Source organism: Neoarius graeffei, chromosome 14 (genome assembly GCF_027579695.1).
Source record: "Neoarius graeffei isolate fNeoGra1 chromosome 14, fNeoGra1.pri, whole genome shotgun sequence".
NCBI lineage: Eukaryota > Metazoa > Chordata > Actinopteri > Siluriformes > Ariidae > Neoarius > Neoarius graeffei.
Window position 1 is genome coordinate 40,114,176 of NC_083582.1, and position 21,752 is coordinate 40,135,927.

The window sequence follows — 21,752 nt, forward strand, 5'->3', positions numbered from 1 at the left end:
TCTACCAATTGCATAAAAAGCATTCAAATTAGGAAAACAAATCTGTTGTAAATATGCGAGAATTGTTGTAATGTGAGTTTATTTTGCTGTAGCACAATTTCTTGGGGATGGTTCCAGAATCAGATCAATGTTACGAGACAATTTAGGGCTAAAAAAAGAAAAAAAAAATCAAAGCAGACGATAATTGTTAGTTTTCACTGTGTCGTATTACTGTGCTGTCACGTTGTTATTGTTGTTGGTGCCATTGTGTTTCTGTTTCCTCAAACCAAGGACTCCCTGAGAAAAACGTTATAGAGTAATGTTACAACTGAGAGTTCCGTGTACAGAAGTGACATGACTGAGATGAAACTGAATCAGCTTGAGTTTGTGTCACTGAGAACTGAATTTGATTCTTGTTGCAGCCCTGAGGGTTGGATGGAATTAATACTTTAGATTTTCAGTGTGTTTGTGTGTAATATTTTTCCCCTGCATGAATTTATGACGTGCTGGAGTTGTAAAGAAAAAAAAAAAAAACAACACATGGTTTAACGTTGTAGTATTACTTCGTAGTCATTTAGAAGCAGGATGGATGTACTGTAGCAATCCGCACACACACAAACACAACTTTTTTCCAACATTTTCTGTGACTACTGACAAACAGTATACACTGGCTTTATGGTGACCATCATATGCTCAGGCACACTGATGCCCAGCCATGTCCTTTGGTTGTTCTATCCCCCACCCAGCAGAAGAACTGGACACAATAAGTGAGCGTTCACTCTGTTACCTACAAACCCCTGAATTTCTGTCCACTTCTGTCTTTGCAATACTACTGTCTTCCTGCAAGGTGAGATTAATTAAAAGTAAATCGACATATGCATCTTCTGCCTGTGTTTTTATATTACAGTTCTTACTCCTAGTTATGTTTACAACAGCTGCACTCTAAAACCTACTTACAGCAGTAGTGGTTGAGATCAAATCCCTGAACTTCTGACTGGCCTTCAAGCAAGGCTTCTAACCCTCAACTTCTCAGAGCACTTCATTCATGTTCTGCCTCACCTGAATAAATGCAAAAAATTCACGTAATACTGTTAGACCTACAGTATAATCTAGACACACTGAGAAACAGACAGTAAAACATGTATTTCACAATTTTTTTTAAACAGATGTCAGACACAAAAATTTACGACTTCAATGTCTCTTCAATGTGAAATAAATCACATCTCTACACTAAACTTGAAATAAAAAAAAGCAGCAGAGCAGACATAAGACAGGAGTGCAGCAGTGCGTTAGAGAAAATAAAAGAAGCCAATTTATTATTTAGCGCTGACTGAGTGTTCTAGTAGTCAGTCCTGGATAAATAAATTTGGGAGTAAAAAACATGACAAATAATGTAAGGCTCAACCCTGAGAATAGGATCTTAAAATACATGATACAAGAAACCAACAAAATAAAAATACAAAAATCAACAACAAATAAGCGCATTTTTGGTCATTTTCAGCATGGTTGTGTGGTAATATAAAGCTCAACACCTTCTGTGTTGGACAGTGTCCTAAATCAAATTACATTACAGCAACTCTTGCAGAAATACAAATAGGACAGAATGAAGAGAAATATGGCACACAACATGGATCGAGTCATGTGGTCATAATCAACACTGCAGGATTTTTCTTCTCTGTGCTCAGAGATGTGGATGATAAACACATTCCTTTACAAGTACACACACCAACATTAATTGCATCTCCTTGATTTTCACTAATGTAGCAAATCACTGAAGACAAGTCTGATCTCGTGAAAAACAGTTTTGTCTTGATTTGTCGTAGCAATTCAGCAATGCGAAGAAAGGAAGAAAATTTCAGATTCGATGGTTACAGTGTTGCTGTGAAGCACATTAGGGTGCATCAGTTGGCCTCACTTTCATAAAATCTGGTGCATTTTTGTTTGGGTGTTCCTTTTCACCAATAAAGACATCCTGTAAAATTTTTTGACCATATTCAAAAGTCTAATGGTGGCACCATGAGGTTCATTTTTTTGCCAAAAAACGCTTATTTTATGTTTTCGCGCAAGGTTTGAATCACAACGTTGGACTCCATTTATTGATTTCTTGTGAGCCAGAGATCATGTTAAGAACCTTTGCAAGGGATTGAGAAGCATTAATGTGATTCATAATACATTTGTATTGTTTAAAAGTAGTTGAACAATGATTCAATGAACAGCTAAAACTCAAACTGTGCTTGATAATATATTTAGAATATGTACTAAAAATGTGGATCTAAGATATTTGGTATACTCTATAAGGTGCCATGATGTTTCATGAAAAGTGATCGAAATTTTGTCATAAAATAGCAGCTTTTTCCATAACTTTGAGCTCCTCGTGCCACCATTAAACTTTTGAATTTTGTCAAAATATTTCACCCAGTGTGTTTTCTTACCAAAAGGAACATAAAAACAAAAATGCATCATGATCGGAGGAACTTGTCATTTTTAGGGGGCAACTGATGCACCCTAAAGCACATTTACAGTAAATGATTGCGTTTTGAATAGGAACATCGTTACACATAATTGTTAGTGAAATGGCAGTGTTCCACATGTATCAATTTGATCAAAGCAGTAGATGTTAATAACGGCAGACATTTTGAGCAAAGGAAAGTACTCCTTTAATTTATGATGTTTAATCAAGTTACTTAAAATTTATGGTAAAATAACTAGCAATTATATTAACGTACACCCAAGTTTAAGGTTTCTGATATGTACCTTTTAACAGTACACAGCTCACCAGTTATTAATTGCACATACTAATGATGATGGTTGCATAGTACCAAAATGATGAATAACATTATTGCTGGTACTATTTCATCATGTCTTTATTTTCAAGCAGTGTTGGGACTGGATATTTTGGGGCTTGAAGAATTCAGGACAATACTGTTGCCTCAGGTTTTAACATATACAAGATGAACTCCGAAGTGCAGTTCCCTCATTTCAGGAAGAAACAACATTCACAAATATACAGGAAAGGCTGCGAGTATGACTCTCAAATATTAAAAAAAATTAAGAATGAAAATGGATGCAAATGAATGACAATGACACAGGACAGGCGACTGCCACACTGACATTCAACAGCTGATGTCTGTCACCTTGATGACTGATCTGCTGACTTAGATTTGTTGCAATAGATTAGACATTTTACAAAATCAATAAAAAATTCCACGGAGGAGCCAAGTCTTTTTTTTTTTTTTTAAATTAACATGTACACTTGCAGCTCAGGAAAACCCAAAAGCTTACAATTGAATTTAACCAAATGTAATAAATAAGTTCAAAGTGATTACACTACAAAGACCATGAATTAATTATAAGGTTAACAGATTGGCTTTGTGCTGTGGTTAGATTGAGCAGATACGGCTTATGCTTTGAGCCCTATAAATGTGCAATTTATTCCAATGGTTTATGCTCTTTATTACTTTTTGAGCAAATCTTCCCAGAGAGAGGGGGGGAGGTAAAGAGAAACAGAGATTTGGGGGGAGGGAAGGGGGAGTGAGAGACAGATGGACAGACAGACAGAGGGGGGAGACAGAGACAGACACAAAGAGTGAGTGAGCGAGAGAGAAAGAGACAGACAGACAGATGGGGACAGACACAGAAAGTGAGTGAGAGAGAGAGACAGACAGACAAAGAGTGAGAGAGAAAGAGTGAGAGAGAGACAGACACAAAGAATGAGCGAGAGAGGGGGATGACAGACAGACAGAGGGGGGGACAGAGACAGACACAAAGAGTGGGTGAGAGAGAGACAGAGACAAAGAGTGAGCGAGAGAGAAAGCGAGACAGACGGGGGACAGAGACAGACACAAAGAGTGAGCGAGAGAGGGGGTGACAGACAGACAGAAGGGGAGGCAGAGAGACACAGAAAGAGTGAGAGAGAAAGAGAGGGGAGAGAGAGAGACACACAGGGGAGACAGATACAGACAAAGAAAGAGTGAGTGAGAGAGAGACAAAGACAGGGGAGATGGAGACAGACACAGAAAGAGTGAGCAAGAGAGAAAGAGAGAGAAACAGACAGATGGGGACAGAGACAGACACAAAGAGTGAGCAAGAGAGGGGGGTGACAGACAGACAGAAGGGGGACAGAAACAGACACAGAAAGAGTGAGTGAGAGAAAGAGAGACAGACAGAAAGAGTGAGCAAGAGAGAACGACGGACAGGGGACAGAGACAGACAAAGAGTGAGCAAGAGAGGGGGTGACAGACAGACAGACAGACAGAAGGGGGAACAGAGACAGAAAGAGTGAGAGAGAAAGAGAGGGGAGAGAGAGACTAGTTGTAGATTACATCCCACTGTCTTTAAGGATACTTCACTGAGGATCTTTTCAGATAACAGGGTTCAGCTGTAAACAGCCACAAGCATGCAAAAGGTGAGTTGATGCGTTTGAAATCAGTCGGTGTGGCTGACGTTTGGAAGAGAAGTTAGTGACAGTGAAATGGCAGGAGAAAGCATTAAGGTATGTGGTGTCTGAGTCCCAGAGAGGCTTTTCCGTCAGTTGCCCTTGGTCTCCAAGCGTGGCAGGCTGGAGGCTGAACTACAGACAGGACTCTGGTTCTGCAGGAAGACATGAATAGCAGATGTCTTACACTCAGAACCATATATTTGTGCCAATATATTATATGTATGATATTTATTGACATATTGACTCTCTACAACTCATAAGATGAAAACAGTAACCTTGTGCAGCATCTTCTTCCCCTGTCACCTGCTGTTCTGTTTGTTAGATGATACACCCTTGATGGATTTGTTCTGGGGAGAAAATAAAAGGGGGGGAAAAAAACCCTCTGAAAGTGCTATATACAAAGGATAAAACTGGCTGTTTCCATGACAACCATGGCAGACTGGTTAATGGTTTAACTTAAATCTAAGATAAAGATAAAACAGCGGAATGTAGTATAAATCTTTACTGGAAATGCAAGAGTGAGCTGGAAGAGATTTTATTTAACTTTTATCAGATGTCCAACATGAATCTTAAATTGTTTTAAAAGGTGCAGTTTTTAAGTTAAATTTCTATACATGTTTCTCACATCCATGGTCACTTTACAGTTACAAAAACAAAACAGAAAAAAGGCAGAAAAGTCCTCCAAAAGTTGTCAGGATGTAACTCCAATGGCGTAGAATAGATCCTCAGTCCCACCGAAAGGTGCACACAGGTATGTCCTACCCAGCCGGCACAGTCGCCGCAATGCTACCAGGCAACAGCGCTCAGAACACTGCACCATGGATCCATAAAATTGGCACAGAAACATAACCACACAGAGCGCTGGGTAATTGATGTTGACAAGCGCAAGAAGCACACCGCAGTCCATCGTGAGTAAAGCATGCATCACTCATAGCTGACCAAGGCCTGGGGTGCTTGGGACACACAGATGCGTGCACACACTTTCACACCTAGGGGCAATTTGGCACAGCCAATCCACCTATTTGCAAGTATTTCAGAGATGGGAGGAACCCAGAGGACACCCACATGAAACTCAAAACAGACAGTAACCCATGCTCAGAATTTAAAAAAGAACCCTTGAGGTGTGAGGTGCCAGCAACACCTGCTGCGTCACTGTACCACCCTAGACCTGTAATACTTATAGAAATTTAATGATACATATATCGTGAGTCACAGCACTGCCACGGAAAGGAGTTTCTCTGCAGCCCAGAGCTAAACCCTCCAGCTAAAGCCAAGCTGTACAGCCCTGTCACTTTTCTGTAAAAGGCAGCCCATGAATCATAAAGCAGTGTCATCAGGGTAAGAGGAATCAGTGGGGGGGGATGGAGAAGGCCTGTCTATATTTTCATTTAATTGTAATTCACACTGCATGCTGCAGAGGGCTCACAAAACCGATCGTCGAATTGGACAGCTATTCAAAGCACTAGAAATGAAAAAAAACTCTACCTTGTGCTTTCTGCATTTCATTGAGAAGTTTTCCTCATATAAGACACAACCTGTGGAGAAAAAAAGTGAACACTAATGAAATAGCCTGGCTGAGCAAATTAACTTCAGAACTGCCAATAAAATATTGCGAGACCAAAGCTAAAATGTCTCGATGGACTCAATATGGATGTGTGATACGTACAGGTGTTGTCTGAACTTGGTAGCAAACATTCTTTTGATTTTTATTTCAATTATTCCGTTCGTGCTGAAACACATTCCCTCAACATTTCAACACCAGCCACTCCCACCCTGTTGAACAGATTCGCATTTCTCTGTACTCTCAGGCTACGTTTACACTAGACCGTATCTGTCTCGTTTTCTTCGCGGACGCACTGTCCGTTTACATTAACCCCCCTGAAAAAGCGGGGAAACGGGAATCCGCCAGCGTCCACGTATTCAATCTAGATCGTATCAGCTCCGGTGCTGTGTAAACATTGAGAATACGCGAATACGCTGTGCTGAGCTCTAGCTGGCATCTCATTGGACAACGTCACTGTGACATCCACCTTCCTGATTCGCTGGCGTTGGTCATGTGACGCGACTGCTGAAAAACGGCGCAGACTTCCGCCTTGTATCACCTTTCATTAAAGAGTATAAAAGTATGAAAATACTGCAAATACTGATGCAAATACTGCCCATTGTGTAGTTATGATTGTCTTTAGGCTTGCCATCCTTCCACTTGCAAGTAATAAGTGATATGCGCTGGGATCACACACACAGCGGCTCAGTCCCGAATCGTGGCTTGTTCACTTCACTCGCGCGCTCTGTGAGCTGCGCAGGGCCGGAGTGCGCACCCTCCAGAGGGCACTCGCTGTTCAGGGCGGAGTGATTTGGAGCGCAGGATGCCTGCGGAGCCGAGCGTATCCGCGTATTAGTGTTGCTGTGTGCACGGCTAACGGGTTTAGTGTCAACGCGAATCGTTTTAAGAACGTTAATCTGATGATCCGCTGATTCGACGTAATGTAAACGTAGCCTCAAGCTTGCACAAGTTTGCTCAGCAAACACAGCCAAAAGTGCAGCTGTTAACAGACACAACACGGCCGTCTCAGCAGGTGGTGCATCACCAAGAGTCGCTCGGCACGTCTTTCAAGAAGAACTGTTAAATTGCACATGGAACAAAAGAGGGGAAACAGCTGTCTGTAATCATCGGTCAAAAGCCACTCACCTGACTGCATTGCACATGTGTAGTGATACTTGTTAGGGCAGCCTTTGAAAAAGCAACCCAATGTGGCTCCCATTTTACGGCAAGAGGAACAAATCTGCAAAGACGTAAATAATAGTGCTTGAACATGAAAACATAAGCTGCACAAACAGAAAAAAAAAAGATGAAAGGAATCAGTAAGAGCCATTACTTCAGATCACCATTGTTGGGTTTCCATCCATTAAGTGAATTTTCAAACAGCCAGCAACAGAAAAAGCATGTCACTGCTATACCAACAGTTTGAAGATTACCAAATCAACAGTCAAAGTCCCTGGCTCTGTTCAAAGTCCAACATTACTGCACTAGTTTTGGACAGGGTATTATGTATGTAATGCATGAATTAATATTGTAAACCATCACTGCTCGTCATGCTCAGAATCAGTGAGCTTGTCAGGTCATGCGACCTCAGACTAAACTTGAGCAAATATTCATTTTTATTCTATCCACATTCACTGGATATAAGCAATCGCGCACTCTGATTGGCTACTCTACTACTAGGCTATGGAGCACTTGCATGTGACGTCACAGCCGATCCAGATTGTGACAGACGCCATCTTGTCGGTCAAACGCCATATTCCGCCTTCTACTTCTACTTCTGGTTCTACTTCTGCTTTTACTTCTACCTTTTCTTCTGGAAAACCCTACTATATACAATTCTACTACAACGGCTGCGGCTACAAGCTCTCCCTACCTGTGCATGTTTTTTATGTTTTTTGTGTGTATTTTTGCGTGTTGTTCGTCTGTACCGGACTTCAATATCCACTACAACCGTATGGACTTACTGGACATTGGTTTCCAGCAGAAAATGACGGTTTGTAGCGATTTCCATCGCATGCACAACATTCCGGACGAGAAAAAAAAAAACATTCTGGACGAGATAGCAAGACCAGCGGGGTCTCCGTGGATTGTTATCGGAAGCAAAGCGAAGGAGGCAGCACCGGGAGAGGAAGCAAAAGCGAGGCTGCAGAGCCGGCCTGTTGACTAAGCTCAGAAAACAGCCACTCAAACCTCCACTGCTAAGCCTCTCTCTCTCCAACGCCAGATCCATGTAAACAAGACGGACGATTTGGAATTACCTTATTCTATTCTATAATCGGCTGGTCAGTGCATCTAGTATCAGTACTAGTAATACTTAAGTGACTTACCCATCCAATGAGGATTCTTGTTTACAAGATGCCACATCTGAGTCGCTGACAAATCCTGAATTTCTGTAGAGATAACTGTCCAGAGATTTATAGGCACGCAGTGCTTCACCACTGAACAGCGAGGGAAAGTTAATGAGGTAATTATACACGTCCGGGTATTCCGCTGGCAGTTCAAAATCCGGTCATGAAAACTCCGTCCGGTAAGCCATAAGGGTCACTAATCTGTAGATCATTTATTTTAGACATATATCTAGTTATCTGTTCATTAGAAAAATGAGCCGTGTAGTCCGTCGGTTGAAATTGATCCATTCTGTACACGAGTGCAGCAGTATTCAGCGGTGTTTTTGACCGACAAGATGGCGGTTGTGTACTTTCCGGTCACGTGACTGCAAGATCTCTATTAGCTCATATATCGTGGGTAGAGAAAAACAAAATGGCGGCGCGTGTTGCTGAACCAACCGAGGACGAAATAAAAACTCTATTCGAAAACAACCCCCCCAAATTATCAAGTATTTAAAAGAAACAGAAATAGCTAAAAGAATATAGTCCCCCCCCCAAATATCTCCTGTTCCACACTCCAGACCAGTCGCTGGCAGTAATCCACCTTTTTTTTTTTTTTTTTTATTTAAAGATATATTTTTGGGCTTTTTGCACCTTTATTGGATAGGACAGTGCAGAGACAGGAAATGAGCGGGAGAGAGAGAGACGGGAAGGGATCGGGAAACGACCCCGGGCCGGAATCGAACCCGGGTCGCCCGCATTCACGGCATGGCGCCCCAACCACCTGAGCCACGACGCCCCCAGTAATCCACCTTTAAGTTGGTTTGCCAACCGCCAAGAAACACCTTAAGAAGAAGAAGCAAAACCCCCAAAAATACAAAAACAAAAAAGCAACAAAATGTGGAATAAAAGTATTTGATGGTAAGAACGCATTTTTTTTCAAGAATTATCATCATAGCATTTTTCACAAATTGCTACTGTTATTTCGCCGGTTTGTTTACATTCTAAGCGGAAATTATGTTGTCAGACGTTTTGTATAAAGTTTTTTATTTATCGAATTTAGGTAATTCCGCCTCAAATCACCAGATTTAGAAAAAATGTTCGCCACTGACCATCTCAGATTTGCTTCATACTTTCTGGAAATATTGTCAGTGTGCTCAATAAATAGCGTACAAAATTTTAGGCTTGTACCTTCATTAGTTTCTGAGGTATAGGGGCTTTAAAAAAGGGGCGTGGCCCCAATTTCACTGTTAAAACGTGTGCTACAGAAAACAGACCTAACTTCCATAAGTCATTACTTTTAAACTATTCATGCAAGATACATGAAATTTTCAAGGATTGTTCTTCAATGCCAGACGCCTTTAAGTACTATAATAGAAATTTCACAGTTCAATATTTGCCAAGTTATGGCTTGCTGAAAATCATAAAAAAATGTGCTTTGGAGAAACTTTGACGCCCCATATCTCCACATTAAAGCACACCAGATCTTTCAAATTTTCTTATTTATTACTCATGTTATAGTACTCTTTAGGCAACTAGGTATGTGTTCAAAAGAAATCAAATTTTCTGATTTATTAGGCTTTAAAAAAAAAACAAAAAAAAATGTTTTGCGCCTATAATTCAAATGCATATTACAAATGTATGACAAGGTCTACCATAAAAACAATTATACCACTGGAAAGAGCTTGTTTTGATTAGCAAATGCACAAAACATGAAGTTGGTACCCTAAACCAAACTATAAATATTAAGGTATCAAGTACGGCATGTTTTACAATAGACGGAAATGCTGTTTTATTGAAACTCTAACTGAAAAAGCAGACAAACTAGCACATCATTTCATTGCCAAACACCAGAGTGGATATTTGAAGAATTTGAAGGAAAATCTGTCAGAGGATGAATTTATTATGTTTTTGGAGTTTGCTGAAAACTATTCATTCTGTGTACAGGATTCTGCCCAGGGATACCACTGGGACAACAGCCAATGCACTCTTCATCCATTTGCAGTGTACATTAGAGCAAAGAATGAAGATGGTACAAAAGTAACGAAATGCATCTCTATCTGCATAATAAGTGACTGCCTTAAGCATGATACAGCATGCGTTCTTAAAAAAGGTTTTACCATATGTATGCCATTTATATCCCCAGCTAAAAAAGGTCATTTACTTCAGTGACAGATCAGCAGCCCAATACAAAAACTATAAAAAAATTTCACATATCTAATAAAGCATGCAGACGATTTTGGACTTTTGGCAGAATGGCATTTCTTTGCCACTTCTCATGGTAAATCACCCTGTGATGGTATTGGGGGCACTGTAAAGCGGTCAGCAGCTCAAGCTAGCTTACAGGCAGTCACGAGTGATCACATACTAACTCCATCTGATCTGTTTTTGTGGGCAGAAAAACATATCAAGAACATCCATTTCATCTGGGTTGGTACAGGGGAAGTTATGGAGAGTGGAAAAGCATTGGAGACAAGATTTTCAAGGCCAGCTACTATTTCTGGAATAAGAGACAACCACTCATTCGTTCCAATCATGTCCAACCAGCTGCAGGTCAGCAGGGTGTCAGGTGGTCCTAGCTTCATTGTGGATGAGTGGGAATCGGCCACAAGTAATGCATAAAACCCCTGTTAAATCCGCAGTCTCTCTGACAGATATATCTCCTGGTAAATATATTGTATGACAGACAGTGGTGGATAGGCAACATTCGTGCATTATCAGAGGAGGAACAAGATGTACAAGTAACATATTTATGCATCCTCATGGTCCCTCTCAGACTTACAGCTGGCCCAGGACAGAGGATAACTGTTGGGTCCCTCTGGTGCATGTCATGAAAATCATTGATGCCCCACTTACATCAACTGGTAGGCAGTATAAACTTCCATCTGATGTGGAAAAGCAAATCAATACACTGTTTAAGCTCTTCAAATAAAGTATTTTTAAGGTTATTTTTCCTACACTGTAGGTTTGTAATTGTATTGTAATATGCCTGAAAACAGCATTTCCATCTATCGTAAAACATGCCGTACTTGATACCTTAATATTTATAGTTTGGTTTAGGGTACCAACTTCATATTTTGTGCATTTACTAATCAAAACAAGCTCTTTCCAGTGGTATAATTGTTATGGTAGACCTTGTCATACATTTGTAATATGCATTTGAATTATAGGTGCAAAACATTTTTTTTAAAGCCTAATAAATCAGAAAGTTTGATTTCTTTTGAACACATACATAGTTGCCTAAAGAGTACTATAACATGAGTAATAAATAAGAAAATTTGAAAGATCTAAAATTTTGTACGCTATTTATTGGGCACACTGACAATATTTCCAGAAAGTATGAAGCAAATCTGAGATGGTCAGTGGTGAGGCCTCTGGTGATTTTCACCCATTTGCAAAAAATAAAAATGCTCCATTTCTCAAAATCCAGTGAACGTGGATAAAATAAAACAGTTATTCCACTCACTCAATCTCGTCATACATGGCTTATAGCCTACTCGGCGCTATGCGCCTCGTCATGTACAACTCGATTTCGTGGACTAACTGTTAAATATAAGGTGCAGTCAATGATTTTGGGCAATACTGGAAGTTTTCAGCACATTTCTGCAAAAGAATTCTGGTCAGTGAAAAAACAAACAATGTAGATCACAAACATCCAACCAATCAGGACGTAAAGAAGGGGGGGGGGACAAAAACCTCTCCATCTTTCACTAGCACTGTATCTGAAATCATTCCCTCATGATTCACTACTAACTGTTCTGAATTGGCCACTATAAGGGGCAACAATAAAGGAAACACCAGACTGAATTTAGACACTTGTTACGGAGTACATCAGTAAACCAACAGTATCCATCCAGTAGCCAATCTATAGCAGGGTGAACACAAAGACGAACAACCGTTCACACTCACATTCAAGCCTATTGGCAGTCTAACCAGGTGACCTAACCCGCTTGTTTTTGGACTGTGGGAGGAAATCCACGTAGGCATGGGAAAATATGCAAACTCTGCATAGAAAGACCCCAGTCAACCATAAGGTTTGAACCGAGAACTTTCTTGCTGTGAGGTGAAAGTGCAAAACACTGCACCACTGTACTGCCCCACCAGCAGCATCTATCCTGACAAATTTCAAGTTAAAGGAAATCCGTATTCTGGTACCTAGTGCAGAAGTTATGTGCATCGCTTGTATGCTAGATTTACAGTGACTGTGGGTAATGGTATAATGAACCATCCACATAAATTGTCCACTGGAGTTTAGACAATACACTTTCACTATACACTGATCAGCCATAACATTAAAACCACCTGCTAAATATTGCTTAGGCCCCTCTTGTGCTGCCAAAACAGTTCTAACCCATTGAGGCATGGACCTTACAAGACCTTTGAAGTTGTGCTTTGGTATGTGGCACCAAGACATTTGCAGCAGAGGCTTTAGGTCCTATAAGTTGCTCAATCCATGGCCCTCCATGGACTGAACTTGTTTGTCCAGCTCATTCCACAGATGCTTGGTCAGATTGAGATCTGGGGAATTTGAAATCCAAGTCAACATATTGAACTCTTGTCATGTTCCTCAAACCATTACTGAACAATTTTTGCAGTTTGACAGGGTGCATTATCCTGCTGAACGAGACCACTACTATTAGGGAATACTGTTGCCATGAAAGGGTCTGAAATAATGTTTAGGTCGGTGGTACGTGTCAAAGTAACATCCGACAGCTTGCCTTCTTCCCATAGTGCATCCCGGTGCCATCTCTTCCCCAGTAAGTGATGCACCCGACCATTCACATGATGTAAAAGAAAATTTGATTATCAAACCAGGCCACCTACTTCCATTGCTCCATAGCCCAGATCTAATGCTCACATGCCCACTGTAGACATTTCTGGCAGCAGACAGGGGGCAGCATGGACCCACTGACTGGTCCACGGCTAGACAGCCCCATACCTGCGATGCACTGTGTTCTGACACCTTTCTATCATAGCCTGCATTAACTTTTTCAACAATCTGTGCTACAGCAGCTCTTCTGTGGGATCAGACTAGATGGGTTAGCCTTCACTCCCCCTGCGCATCAGTAAGCCTTGGCAGCCTCTGACCATGTCACCGATTCACTGGTTGTCCTTCCTTGGACCACTTTCGGTAGGTACCAACACTACATACCACAAACACCCCAAAAGACCTGGCGTTTTGGAGATGCTCTGACCCAGTCATCTAGCCATCATAATTTGGCCCTTGTCAGTCACTCTGATCCTTACAGTTGCCCATTTTTCTTGCTTCCAACACATCAACTTCAAGAACTACTTGTTCACTTGCTGCTTAATACACTGCTTGGCCAAAAAAAGTCGCAAGTTGTATTTAAATAAGCAAATATTTAAGAGCCTTTGATTGGATAACTACTGCAGTGATGAATATGTTTCGGCTGGCAACAATTCTTTTAACCCTAACTGATGCAGTGAGTAGCTTCTCATTTCTTTAACAACCATGTTGGAAGACATACCCAATGGAAGATCATCATGGAAAAGATATGACTGTTTCAGAAAGATCAAATTACTGGCCTGCATCAAGCAAAGAAAACAACTAGAGAGACTGCTAAAATGACTGGAATTGGGTTAAGAACTGTCCAGCACATTAAAACCTGGAAGGATAGTCGTGAACCATAAACTTTGTGGAAGAAATGCGGTCAGAAAATATTCTTGACCAAGTGATCTCCAATCACCATCAAACACTTGAAGCTGAATCATAAAAAAAACCGACAGTAGAACGCTATTAAACAGCTATGTTTAATGGCGAATGTAAGAGCATTTCCACATGCATGCTGCAATGAGAACTCACAGGATTGGGACTAAACAGCTGTGTCCATCAGAAAACCTCTTGTTAATGAGGATAATCTGAAGAAAAGGCTTCCATTTGCTATGGAGCATAAAGATTGGACTCTGGAGCAATGGAAAATGGTCATGTGGTTTGAGGAGTCCAGATTCACCCTATTTCTGAGTGATGGGTGTGTCAGGGTAAGAAGGGAAGCTCATGAAGCGATGCACCCATCATACATAGTGTCCACTGTACAAGCCGCTGGTGGCAGTGTTATGATCTGAGGTTGCTTCAGTTGGTCAGGTCGAGACTCAGCAACGTTATAGGGCAATAAAATGAAGCCAGCTGACGACCCAAATGCACTGAATGACCAGGTTATCATCACATCAATGGATTTTTTCTTCCCTGATGGTATGGACATCAAATTAGGGCTCAGATTGTGAAAGAGTGGTTCAGGAAGCATGAGGAATCATTTTCATACAAGAATTGGCCAACACAGAGTCCTGACCTTGACCCCACTGAGAATCTTTGGGATGTGCTGGAGAAGACTTTAAAGGAACAGTCCACCGTATTTCCATAATGAAATATGCTCTTATCTGAATTGAGACGAGCTGCTCCGTACCTATCCGAGCTTTGCGCGACCTCCCAGTCAGTCAGACACAGTCAGACGCGCTGTCACTCCTGTTAGCAATGTAGCTAGGCTCAGTATGGCCAACGGTATTTTTTGGGGCTGTAGTTAGATGCGACCAAACTCTTCCGCGTTTTTCCTGTTTACATAGGTTTATATGACCAGTGATATGAAACAAGTTCAGTTACACAAACTGAAACGTAGCGATTTTCTATGCTATGGAAAGTCCGCACTATAATGACAGGCGTACTAACACCTTCTGCGCGCTTCGGCAGCGCATTGATACGGAGCTCAGATATCAATGCGCTGCCGAAGCGCGCAGAAGGTGTTAGTACGCCTGTCATTATAGTGCGGACTTTCCATAGCATAGAAAATCGCTACGTTTCAATTTGTGTAACTGAACTTGTTTCATATCACTGGTCATATAAACCTATGTAAACAGGAAAAACGCGGAAGAGTTTGGTCGCATCTAACTACAGCCCCAAAAAATACCGTTGGCCATACTGAGCCTAGCTACATTGCTAACAGGAGTGACAGCGCGTCTGACTGACTGGGAGGTCGCGCAAAGCTCGGACATGTACGGAGCAGCTCGTCTCAATTCAGGTAAGAGCATATTTCATTATGGAAATACGGTGGACTGTTCCTTTAAAGAGTGGGTTGATTCTCCCATCGTCAAGACAATATCTCAGCGAAATTAATGCAACTCTGGATGCAAATAAATGTTGTGACATTGCATAAGGTTGTTGAAACAATTCCTTGGCAAATGCACACCATAATCAACGATAAAGGTGAAATGTGTGAGAGGCTTTTTTTTTTTTTTAATTGGCTGGGCAATATATATCTAGCTCACCCCTTGACAGGTGTCATCAAAGTCAAAGTCAGTCCCATATATGTTCTCGTACGTACGTTGGGGAGTGCCTGTTAGAGAGCACACTCTGTCTAGGCCATGGCATGGTGAGGTAGGGTGGCCAGTTCCTTTCCTCGCCGCCTTTTAACTTCCCCAGTGTTTCCACCAGGTCCCCATTCACTGCTGGGTGGACAGGAGGCGAGCCCCAGATCACCGTCCGAGACAAGGCTTGAACCGGGGACCGTTCGCTTAGTGGTCAAGCACTCTAACCACTTGGCCACTTCGCCTCTACAGGTGTCATAATGAAGAGATAATGCTATTCACTTCACCTTGTCACTGGTTTTAATGCTATGGCTGATCTGTGTATAGCAAATAGGAAGCAAATTCAAATACAGGATGTTCCAGTCTAAACTGTTTTGGGGGCGTGGCTTTGGAGGGAATTTGCTTGGAAATGTCCTACACCCACACAGGTTACTGTGTTTAACCAAATTTTTTTTTTTTGACATTACGTTTTTTCATGGTAGGATAAGTCTTTGGATGTAACTACAGGCAGTGGCCAGTTGTCTTGGTAATGGAGAAAACCATGATGTGGCTGTTAAATATTTTACATTACAGAAATAAACACGGCCAAGAACTTTAACATAAAGCAATTTGACTGACATGGCAGATGACAAACCACAGTTGTGGGTTTTTTTTTTTTTTGGTTATACACCATTTATCATATCTATTTAGTGATATAGCAACTGTTCGACCTCAGCAATGGTTTACCATTTTTTGTTGCTCATTTCTGACACTCCCACTCAGTTTGTCTAAAACCTGCATAAAACAGGTGAATGGAAACCCTGCTTATTTGGTATGATATAAATGTACCGTCTCTTTTGCCATCTTCACTGCTCTCTCTAGCCCGTAAAGCTTCCCTCTCACAAGAAAGACCCCAGCTGACCATATGCCACAGTCTTCGTGGAGCCAGTACTCGCTGGCTTCTAAGGGCACTATGGGCGGGGCATACCAGTCTGTCACAGTGTCTGTTCTGGGTCTCTTAGCTGCAGGGTTGCAGAAAAGCCCACCACCACTGCTCCATCTTTGATAGGCCCTTAGAGCAGCTGCCTGCAGCTTGTGATGTGGCTTTCGAGTCTGACTGCTTGATGAATCCGAGTCGCTGGAATCATCCTCCCTTGGCTCCTGTGGATTGGCAGGCAGCCTTGTTTCAGGCCTGAAACCCTCAGGATAGTAGGGTCCGTGCAAATCACCCAGGTCCATAGCGTTAGCAGAGCCTCCACAAAGGCAGCACACAAGAGTGTCCCAGCATGTGCTCTCCATGGAGATGCGGCCATACTGCAGACATGGTGTAGTGGGCATTTTCCCTGACGCAACTGCTGTAGGCTGCTTCCCTCGGCTCAGCCTGGCGCTCTCATCCGGGTAGTTGATTACTGTACAGGTAGGATATGCTTTCAGTTCTACATGTACAAAAGGTGAGAAGGTCTCATCTCGCTTTTCCCTTTTCTCTTCTTTATAGCTGACGTATTTGAGCTTTATTTCCGGCTCCTTGGGAGAAAACATGGAAGACTGCCCCACGTTATGCTTTCTCCTTTTCTTTTTAGGGGTGTGAGCTTTTTTCACTCTTAATGAACTTTTGCTGCTCATAGTTAAAGTCTGTTGCTTTAAAGGCCTTTTTGTATGTTTGGATGTAGGCAGTGCAGTCCTTTTTCCTACCCTTACTGGCGACTTGTTTGAAAAATTCTGTTGTCGCTTTGATTTCTTGACACACGTGACAGGTTTGTGCGCCATCCCTGGGGACGAGTTAGCTAGTGAATGTTTTGAAACAGTTTCAAAACATGAGGTAGATATTTTGCTTGAATCGGCGACATCCGTTTCTTCCTGTAATAGAGCAGTCTTTTCTTTAGTTTCAGTCCCAACCTTCGGAGGACACCCCTCCTCTAAAATGATGTTGCCAATTTTCGCATCTTGGCTAGACCCTGGATGAGTGGTCTCAGCTGGCCGGGTGTCGGAACGGCGACTTTTTTTTCCAGAAGAGATATGACTGGATTTGTACCTGGAAGGGAAGATATTCTGAACAATGGCCTCTAACCTCATCCCTCTTCTTGTTCTTGGGGGAAGTTCTTTTCTTACTAGTGTTTCCTTTTTGGCAAACAAACTTCGAGGCAAATGTGGTTTTTTGTGTGTCACATTATGCACGTGTGTCTCCACTTTCTGTTCCTCAGATAATGCCCTGCTCTGTTCAGACTGTTCTGTCGCAAACGTGTCAACAGTACTTTCTGTTAGTTCACTACTAATGGTGGTATTTAATACATCAGCGGCAGATGAGGACGCTCTCTCTTCCATGCTTGTGAAAGGATCATATTCTGCATTACTTAATTCATCTTGCCGAGTGTTTGTTTCCTCAGCAAGAGGAAACTCTTCACTTTGAGATCCTGCAGTCTGGGGCAGAATGGAAATATCCTTTACCCCAATCAGTGAGGCAAAGGAGGGTGAGACAGAATCTTCCAGGGCATTTATAAACTCTTGATTTAGTGACACAGCAAGACCTGCAGGCTCCTGATCATTCTGTAAAAGAACCGGTTCATCAGTTCTGGAGATCAGGAAAAATACTTCTGGGTTACCGTTCTTGTGTTGCTCCACCATGTTCTCAACATGGCCAGCTGGAAAGCTCCCATCAATAGAGCCTGTGTTCCATAAGCTGCCAACGGCGCCGTTCTGAATTTCGTCCAGGTTGAGAGGAATCTTGCATTCAGCCGGGTTGCTCTGTTGTAAAGACCTGAGCGTCTCCAAAGCAAGGCTCTCGACATCTTGTATGCCAGCGATGTTGTGTGCCTGCTGAAGATAACAGAGACTTGCAACATTCTCCACAACCTGTGCTGGTGTGACAAAATCAAATGAACTGGCACAGGTGGCTAAACCAACAGGCACAGACACCTGCTGCAGGCAGTGTTGGTCCATTTCCACACAAAGAGGTGCTCCGCCTGCATCACTGACCAGCTGGCTCGCATCATAGGCAGTGGGGTGGAGAGAAAACGCCTTACTTATTGGAACACTGTAAATCTGTGAATGCGGCGAGAGTGAGTCATGGGCAGAAAAGACGTGGGACCTGGTCACATAGGAAAGTGTAACCGTTGTGTTGGAAAGTGCATTGTCTGGCTGGATCTGCTCACTGGGCTGCAGGGAAGGATCAGTCTCGTCTTCCGGAAGCACGGACCCATTACTCATCCCAGAACTCAAATACCAGCCTGGTGGCTGAACAACACGCAAGGCCTCTATCGAGTTGGTTTTCAACAGACATTCTTCACTGTTCTTAGTCAGCTCAAACACACGAGGAAGGTTGCAGGCAGAGGAGAGTTCCTGAGGCTGTAAACCGTCTGAGTTGTCAGAAGGCTGTTCCATATCAGCTGCAATACAAACAAAAAATTTGTGTTTTAATAAAAACATATCAATTGCCACACAAAGAAGAAGAAACCTTTACTTGTCACATGCACCAAGCACTGTGAAATTCATCCTCTGCATTTAACCCATCTGAAGCAGTGAACAGACACACACGCACACCCAGAGCAGCGGGCAGGTACCTTGCTCAAGGACACTTCAGCCCAAGGCCGCCCCACGTTAACCTACTGCATGTCTTTGGACTGTGGGGGAAACCGGAGCACCCGGAGGAAACCCACGCAGAAATCCACACAAAAAGGCCCTTGCCGGCCGCTGGGTTCGAACCCAGAACCTTCTTGCTGTGAGGCGACCATGCTAACCACTACACCACCAAAGCAGCCATTTAAAACTTGCAAACCGCCCCGTAGGTGTGAATGTGTGAGATACCCCAGTGTCCCATTCGGTCTTTATTCCCCAACCAGGATAAAGTGGTTAGTGAAAATGAATGAATGAATGAATGAATGAGCAGTATTAAGAAACTCTGTAGAAGCCTGCATTGAATTTGTAACCCTCATCAGTAAGGAAGTACTGGAGTTTAGTTTAAGACTGGGAAGGTATCTTAAATATAGTACTGGACTTTGGAAGGTGTGTTAAAATTTGCTCGACGATTTGGGTGGTGTAGTAGTTAGCACTGTCGCCTCACAGCAAGAAGGTCCGGGTTCGAGCCCCGTGGCCGGCGAGGGCCTTTCTGTGTCCGCGTGGGTTTCCTCCGGGTGCTCCGGTTTCCCCCACAGTCCAAAGACATGCAGGTTAGGTTAACTGGTGACTCTAAATTGACCGTAGGTGTGAATGTGAGTGTGAATGGTTGTCTGTGTCTATGTGTCAGCCCTGTGATGACCTGGCGACTTGTCCAGGGTGTACCCCGCCTTTCGCCCGTAGTCAGCTGGGATAGGCTCCAGCTTGCCTGCGACCCTGTAGAAGGATAAAGCGGCTAGAGATAACGAGATGAGATTTGGGTTTGAGGAAACAGCATCAACATCTGGCAAGCTCTTGACCAACAGGCATGCCTGTCCAGATCTTATTTTAGCTGAATCTTGTTAAGCAGCCATTTCTAAGAGATTTAAACAAACACAAATAACATAAACGTTTCAGATATATTATGTGCTCGGTGAATTTAGGACAAGATGGATAACAAACCTAATCTAACTGGTCAGATTTATTAAGCAGAATCTCCTGCCAACTATCACAACACTGTAGAGCTGGTTAACTCGATTAGCAAGCAGACTACAGGTCACTATTTGGCCACTTTTTGAACACGGAACATTACAAGACAGCATCGACCTGTCAAAACTCGGAGCTTAAAAAAAAAAAAAAAATCAAATCACCACCACACAGTCAGTTAAATGAGCAGGCTAATGATTTTAAGCTAGCTGAGCATCCTGCCTAGTTATCAGTTACCAGACGACACTCATTTCTGCAAGCTAATTACAAGCTACTGGAGTCACACATCTGCATGCTATCGGCTTTTTCTTTAACTGACAGCTGACTAGCCTAGCAAAGCAAGCTAAGCTAGTTCAGCTATCACACCAACTAGCTCGTTAGCATTCCTAAACCACACAAACACAGCCTTTCATCAAGCTAACTCATACACAAAGCTAGTTAATAACGCTAAACTGGTATAAACGGTACTCAGGAGTTATTAGCCTGTGCTAGCTGAAGCGAACGTCTTGTTAGCTTGTTAGCCTATAGCTACAACAAAGAAGCGAGCGGCTACATTAAAACTTACCCACAAAGAGACGTTGGGTTAATACGCGAAATTATGAGACAGTCTAAACCCCATCCCGACACCAATTAACTGATTACTTTAACTGTGAAAACGTTTATAATAGTGTGCTGACTTTGGGCGAGACAATGGCCAAGTGCTGTGTCCATAGTAAAGCTAAGCTAGCTTTGTCAAAGCTGTGCTAATGTTCAAGCATTATTGTCAGTGATGAGGCCATTACAGGGCATTATGGGACATGTAGGAAAACTGGACACTCCTCATACACTGCTGCTGCACACCTTTAGAACATTGTTTGTACTTTCTCTTTCGCCTATCGTGCATTATTTCACTGAATTTACACAAACGTTCAGAAGATTTGAGGCAAGTTTCAGTTCAGGGTTGCCAAGCCTGCTCAGGGGAAGTTCTCATGGATGCTCAGAAAGTCGCCAGAGGATGTCACAAATCTCATCTCATTATCTCTAGCCGCTTTATCCTGTCCTACAGGGTCGCAGGTAAGCTGGAGCCTATCCCAGCTGACTACGGGCGAAAGGCGGGGTACACCCTGGACAAGTCGCCAGGTCATCAAATCAAATCAAATCAAGTTTATTTGTATAGCGCTTTTAACAATAAACATTGTCGCAAAGCAGCTTTACAGAATTTGAACGACTTAAAACATGAGCTAATTTTATCCCTAATCTATCCCCAATGAGCAGGCCTGTGGCGACGGTGGCAAGGAAAAACTCCCTCAGACGACACGAGGAAGAAACCTCGAGAGGAACCAGACTCAAAAGGGAACCCATCCTCATTTGGGCAACAACAGACAGCCTGACTATAATATTAACAGTTTTAACAGGTATAACCCTCAACTGTCCTCATGGGGCCGTCCTTCACAGGAGCGGTGCGATAAAACTCCGACCAGACACAGGGCACCAGGATGGATCAAGCAGGTCCGAGGGGCAGAAGAGGCCAGCATCTCAATCCCAGGATCAACATGTAACTCAGAGGGACAGATTTTTTTTTTTTTTGGGGGGGGGGGGGGGGGGGGCATCACAG

At 42.6% G+C, this 21,752-nt stretch overlaps 1 protein-coding gene across 1 annotated transcript; it reads right to left on the reverse strand.

The window, feature by feature from the left end:
* Positions 1–2,825: 2,825 nt before the first annotated feature.
* si:dkey-94l16.4 (transcription factor 20) lies at positions 2,826–20,907 on the reverse strand. The gene is made up of 6 exons (XM_060939639.1): positions 20,724–20,907; positions 16,433–18,966; positions 7,107–7,200; positions 5,903–5,952; positions 4,693–4,764; positions 2,826–4,569 (listed from the first exon to the last, which is right to left on the reverse strand). Exons 2-5 carry the CDS (start codon positions 18,959–18,961, stop codon positions 4,717–4,719), a joined length of 2,721 nt encoding a protein of 906 aa, XP_060795622.1. The 5' UTR covers positions 18,962–18,966; positions 20,724–20,907; the 3' UTR covers positions 2,826–4,569; positions 4,693–4,716.
* Positions 20,908–21,752: the final 845 nt, after the last annotated feature.